The sequence below is a fragment of the Cebus imitator genome, unplaced genomic scaffold (genome assembly GCF_001604975.1).
Source record: "Cebus imitator isolate Cc_AM_T3 unplaced genomic scaffold, Cebus_imitator-1.0 Scaffold464, whole genome shotgun sequence".
Lineage (NCBI taxonomy): Eukaryota > Metazoa > Chordata > Mammalia > Primates > Cebidae > Cebus > Cebus imitator.
The window spans coordinates 906,375-911,979 of NW_016107779.1; the positions used below are offsets into that span (position 1 = coordinate 906,375).

At 52.1% G+C, this 5,605-nt stretch overlaps 2 protein-coding genes across 2 annotated transcripts in view; one reads left to right on the plus strand and one right to left on the minus strand.

The window, feature by feature from the left end:
• The window catches only part of ITGAE (integrin subunit alpha E), an 83,570-nt gene that overhangs the window by 68,383 nt on the left and 9,582 nt on the right, over positions 1–5,605 (plus strand). The window contains exons 30-33 of the mRNA XM_017512160.2: positions 201–264; positions 343–450; positions 3,981–4,037; positions 4,335–4,430. Of these exons, the coding sequence (XP_017367649.1) occupies positions 201–264; positions 343–450; positions 3,981–4,037; positions 4,335–4,430 (325 nt within the window). The remainder of the gene's footprint in view (positions 1–200; positions 265–342; positions 451–3,980; positions 4,038–4,334; positions 4,431–5,605) is intronic.
• HASPIN (histone H3 associated protein kinase) lies at positions 942–3,844 on the minus strand. The gene has a single exon (XM_017512198.2). It carries the CDS (start codon positions 3,783–3,785, stop codon positions 1,407–1,409), a length of 2,379 nt encoding a protein of 792 aa, XP_017367687.1. The 5' UTR covers positions 3,786–3,844; the 3' UTR covers positions 942–1,406.

Here is a 5,605-nt window from a genome sequence, read left to right on the forward strand (position 1 = left end):
GGTGGATGGGTGTGGTGGCTCATGCCTGTAATCCCAGCACTTTGGGAGGCTGAGGTGGAGGATGGCTGGAGCCCTGGAGGTTGAGGCTACACTGAACCATGATTGTGTCACTGCGCTCTAGCCTGGGCGAGAGTGAGACCCTGTCTCCAAAAATGGGAGGGAGGGTCCTCAAGGCCTGACACATGTCCTCTCAATTGCAGACCATCAGTAATGTATGTGAACACAGGCCCGGGGCTTTCTGACCACAAAGAATTCCTCTTCCATGTAAGTAGTTATTATTGCAAAGCTATAGGTGGCCAAGCAACACCAGCTTCGACTTCCTACTCTGATTTTAATTTGCAGATACATGGGGAAAACCTCTTTGGAGCAGAATACCAGTTGCAAATTTGTGTCCCAACCAAATTTCGAGGTCTCCAGATTGTAACAGTGAAGAACCTGACGAAGACTCAGGTATTTAAAGGCAGTTCTTTATCACAATCACATCTACTCTCAGAGTGACTGTAGGCTGTCAAGTATACAAACCAGAGTTTTATGAAAGGGATAAAGACAGCTTCACCCTGGGAAAAGATGAGGAGTGAATTACCAAAGTCCTGTTCAGGAGTATCTATCACTCAGCTCTTAAAGCAACCTGTCAGTTGTCTTCCTTTTGATGAAAAATAAGCAAAAGTTAAAACCTTGTCAGTAGGCAGAGACATTTTCCCTTTGAAAACTGATAAATTCTGCTTCTCTGCGGGACTCATATGACATGCAACACTTCTTACGCTGCCTGCTTTAAGTTGCTTACTATCCTATCTTCCCTTCTTCTCCCAGAGTCTCTTTTTTGGCCTCTGCTTTGCCTCAGCCTCTTTGTTTTCAGTTGTTTCATCTGTAGCCTGGTTTCCAAAGTGAGCCTTGCTACCTGAAGCAGCAGGTTCTGCTCACTATGACAGCTGAAGCCTGGGTTTTTTTTTTGCTCAGACTACATAAAGTGTCAAGGCTCAAAAAATGGAATTTACAGAATGGACTCTGCTGACAATTAGAAAGAGGGCTACTTATAAACATTTGTTTTCATATGTATTTTATTTATTTTTTAAAACAGAGACAGGGGTCTCGCTCTGTTGACCAGGCTAGATTTGAACTCCTGGGCTCACGTGATCCTCCTGCTTCAGCCTCCCAAGTAGCTGGGACTACAGGCGCATGCCACTGCACCTAGCTAGTTTACTTTTTCAAGGCCATGTGTCATCAGCAAATTTAAACAATTCTACAAATAGGTCAGTTTCTATTTGGAAACAAAATTCTTGTTTGAAAAGGTGACTGGAATCTTGTGAGAATGGGATTCCACCCTGCTCTGGGGATGCAGGCTGAAACAGCACCAGAGGCTTCAAGACCAGCCTCCTCCCACTTGGGGGCAGTAAGACACACTGAGTTTACTGAAATAAACTGTGCTGGCAGAGCAAGTCAGTGGCAGAGCGGAAGTTCAGCATTGTGCTATGGAAATCCTGGATCTTTTTCTTGACTTCCTTCATGGCAGGAGTGTTAGGTTTACTCTTGAAGGTCGTTTGTTTCAGAAGCTTGTCTGTAAGGTAATGCAGCCAGAGCACATTACTGTAAGGGTGATATTCACCCCAGCAGTTGTTGTTGTCCTTCTTCATGAGCCTGTAGATCTCAAACTGGTAGTCACCTTCACCTGTAAACAGGTCCTCATCCATGGAAACGTCACAGAAAACCACAATCCCATCCCGTTCCAAGCGCGACAGGGTGTAGTCGATGATGCTGACTTGCAGCCCGCGGGTGGGGATGGTGCTTGTCTTGCCATTGAGGGTGTACGAGAGTTCTTTGAGGCTGGTTTTCTTCAAAAGCACATTCCCCCAATGTAAGTCTCGATGCTCAAAGTGCAGTGATGCCTCTGCCACAGCGAGGGAGGCTGTGAGCTGGTGTAGGATGCTCTTCGCAGTAGCCAAGGATGACAACTTCCTTCTCATTTGCTCTAAGTCAATCCCTCCAAACTCAAATTCCAGCACAATGAAGAGCTGGTCTTCTTTAAAAAAATCAGGCCGGTCATTTGCAGACCCTTTGGTTGAATGATAGTCATCCCAGGCTTTGAGGAGCAAAGGAGGGTAAGATCCCTGCACACAGTGCACTGAGTTCAGCCCAATAAAGCCTTCCGTGCGGTTGCATGCGTCACCAGACAAGAGGCTCAACTCTTTGGAGATGATGATCTCTGGCAGGATTTCCTCAAAGGTTTTCTGCTGGGATCCATTGACTAAATCTGGTCCTTCAATAGCAATGATTTTTACGGCGACAGGCGTGTGATCGGCAATTGTCTGAAACACTTCGCCAAACACCCCTTCCCCAATCTTCTCACAGTGTTCCAGTTTTTCTGTGGGAAGGCAATGGCTAAAGGGGATGGGACCCTTCTGACTGCATTCCCCATAAACCTTCTCAGCATCAGATGCCTTTTTGTTTGAAGGAGTGTTTAAGGGGCTTAGCAAATACATAGAAGAGGAGCGCCAGGAGGACAGAGCACTCCTGGTTCTGCTCGTGGCAGGACGGTGTGAATATTCGGATAGGAGGGATCCAGAGACAGGAGTGGTAGTGGTGTAGCTGCTGCGGACCTCCGACACATCAGTCACAATTTTCTTCTTGTGGAAACTGAAGGAGGCCCTGGTTTTGGTCCAAGAGCAGGCATTCTGTAAATCAGTCAGGTCCTGGGTAGGAAACGAATCATTTCTCATCTTTTGGCCCTTTTTAAAATGGTGGGAATGGAGAAGAGAGGTTTCCACTGCCTTCTGACGTTTGCTCTTCCGCCTTGGTAGAGTTCTGTCAGGCCTGTTGGGTCCTCCGGGCACAATGCAGCCGTTGCAAACCCTGGCCTCTTGATGTTCTATCCGCACGGCCTCCTGAAGCCCTCTCTCTGGACAAGAATCCTGGCCTGTGGCCCTCCTCCTGCCTGTGCTTGGTACACCGGAACCCTCTGGTCTATTTCCCAACGGTTTCCTTTTACAGCAGGACCCCCTCATATTCTTCCCATCTGCCCCAAACTCAGAATCCTCAGGGGTTCCTGAGTTCATAAAGCCAAAGAGAGCTGACCTGAGGCTGGCACGGGTTTGGCGGACAATCCTGGCTCCTCCTGTCGCTTCCTCCTGGGAGCAGGGGAGAGATGCTCGGTCCAGGGAGACTTCCGGGAGGTGGAGGCCGCTCGGGACAGCAGACGCTGCAACCAGAGAGGTGGAGGTGCCGATGGAGATGACACTGTCCCTTGGCGTTGGGGACCGGGGGCGGGGCGAAGCGAGAGAGCTGAACAGGGAGGCGCTGGTGCCCAGCTCGTCGCCGTCCCTGGGCTGTTCGCACACGCTGAGGTCCGGGCTGAGGCGGCCGGGGAGGCGGCTGGGGAAGGGCGGAAGCCGGAGCGGGCCGCAGGGGGTGCTGCACTTCTGCGGGGGCCGAGCTCGCAGCCCCAGGAGTCTCGGGGTCACGGTCAGGCTGGGCCGAGCTCGCAGCTTCCGGCGCTTTGGGGTCACGGCCAGGCTGGGCGGGTCCTTGGGGACTTGGCCGCCGGGACGCCTCCGCCGCCGCGCCACCGGGCTGCCCAGGAAGTCGGGGTCGTCGGGATCGTCGGGATCGTCGGACTGCGAGGGGCAGCCGAAGCTGGCGTCGTTGCTGCCGCTGCTGTCGAAGAAACGCCTCCGCTCCTGCGGCGGGAACCACTGCGCGGCTGCCCGGCCCCGCCGCCGCTGTCTCCTGCCGCCCGCAGCCCCATAAGTGCGGAAAAGCCGGTTCCCAGTACCGGGGAGCGAAGCCGCCATGGCCGGCGCCCGCCAAGACGTTCAAACGCAAACACCGCGAGACTTCCGCTTGACGTGGACGCGCCCACCGGCCGTGGGCGGGGGGGGGGGGCCTAGCTCCCGGCCCTGCGCATGCGCACCTCGCCGGGGCCCCCGGGCAGAAAAGTATGGCGGGTCCGTTTGTTCAGCGGGTCTTGGCCATGGTTCTCGTTTCAGGCCTCCACGGTGTGCACCCCGAGTCAGGAGCGCGCTTGTGGGTACAGTCCGGTTCAGGTAAGCGCGGCCGTCCCCAGAGGTCAGGGGAGAGCGGAGGGCCTGAAGCGGGTGACAAGAGAGGCCGGGAGACTTTTTCCAGCGTTTCCCCTGCCAGCCAGTGCCGGCCGCTTCCAGGCCCTCCCTAGCTTCTCCTGGGCCTCATCTGCCCCCGCTGGAGCTTTGCTTGGGCCGAGGGGAGTGCTGAAATTGCTGACACCCTGTATTCTGGGACCTTACGCTGCTCTGTGTCCTAAGTGTTGAACATTCAGTCTTTTCACAAAAAGGAATGATGTTAACTAGACCTTGCTTTTCCAGCACGGGGAAGAATGGCAGTCAGTGAGCTGTGCCATCGCTTCGGATAAAGAAAATGTAACCGTGGCTGCAGAGATCTCCTTGGACCACTCTAAGGAGGTATTTGAGACTGAAATGCTCCAGCTTTGATTATCCAGTTGCTCACGGGCATCACCTCTAGAAGGGATAATAGCGTCTTTTCATAATGTGTCCAAAATAGGTCTTTTGGGGCAAAAAAACACAACCCTCTGTCCCATCCTGTTCCTTAGCTACCCTCGGGGGGGTGATTTACTCCAGTTACAGTAGAGGAACTCTAGGGATTACCTGTGACTCCCCTTTCCTACCTCCCCACGTCTATTCCAGCAGCAAGCCCTGCCATTCCAGTGCCAAAATAGATCCTAAATCCATTCACTTTTCTCCGTCTCCGCTGCCGTGGTAATTCACGCTACCGGCTCCTGCCTAGGGCTTTTGCAATAACCTTGAGACTGCTTTTTTTTTTTTTTTTTTTTTTTGAGACAGAGTCTCGCTCTGTTGCCAAGCGCCAGGCTGGAGTGCAGTGGCGCGATCTCGGCTCACTGCAACCTCCTCCTCCCGGGCTCAAGCAATTCTGCTGCCTCAGCCTCCCGAGTAGCTAGGACTACAGTCGCGCACCACCACGTCCAGCTAATTTTTTTTTTTATATTTTAGTAGAGACGGGGTTTCACTGTGTTGGCCAGGATGGTCTCGATCTCTTGACCTGGTGATCCTCCCGCCTTGGCCTCCCGAAGTGCTGGGATTACAGGCGTGAGCCACCACACCCGGCGAAGCCTGCTCTTCTTGCCTCTTGTTTTTCCCACAACTTCTACAAATAATTCTCCACATAACAGCTATCCATCTTCTAAGAACAGACATTAGATTGTGCCACCCCTCTGCTTATTTTTTTAAAAAATAACATAATAATCCCAGCACTTTGGGAGGCAGAGGCAGGTTGATCACCTGAGGTTAGAAGTTCCAGACCAGCCTGGCCAACATGATGAGACCCTATCTCTACTAAAAATATAAGAATTAGCCAGGCTTGGTGATGGGTGCTGTAATCCCGGCTACTTGGGAAACTGAGGCAGGAGAATCACTTAAACCTGGGAGGTGGTGGTTATAGTTAGCTGAGATCGTGCCACTGCACTCCAGCCTGGGTCACAGACCGAGACCCCATCAAAAAAAACAAAAAGTGGTGCTTGAGCACACTTAGACTAAAATCCATACTGTTTTTTTTTTTTTTTTTTTTTTAAATATACCACTGTCCACCGGGAGAGTTTTAA

Coding starts and splice junctions, on each gene's coding strand:
- HASPIN (XM_017512198.2), bottom strand. CDS start 3,785: ATGGCGGCTTCGCTCCCCGGTACTGGGAACCGGCTTTTCCGCACTTAT.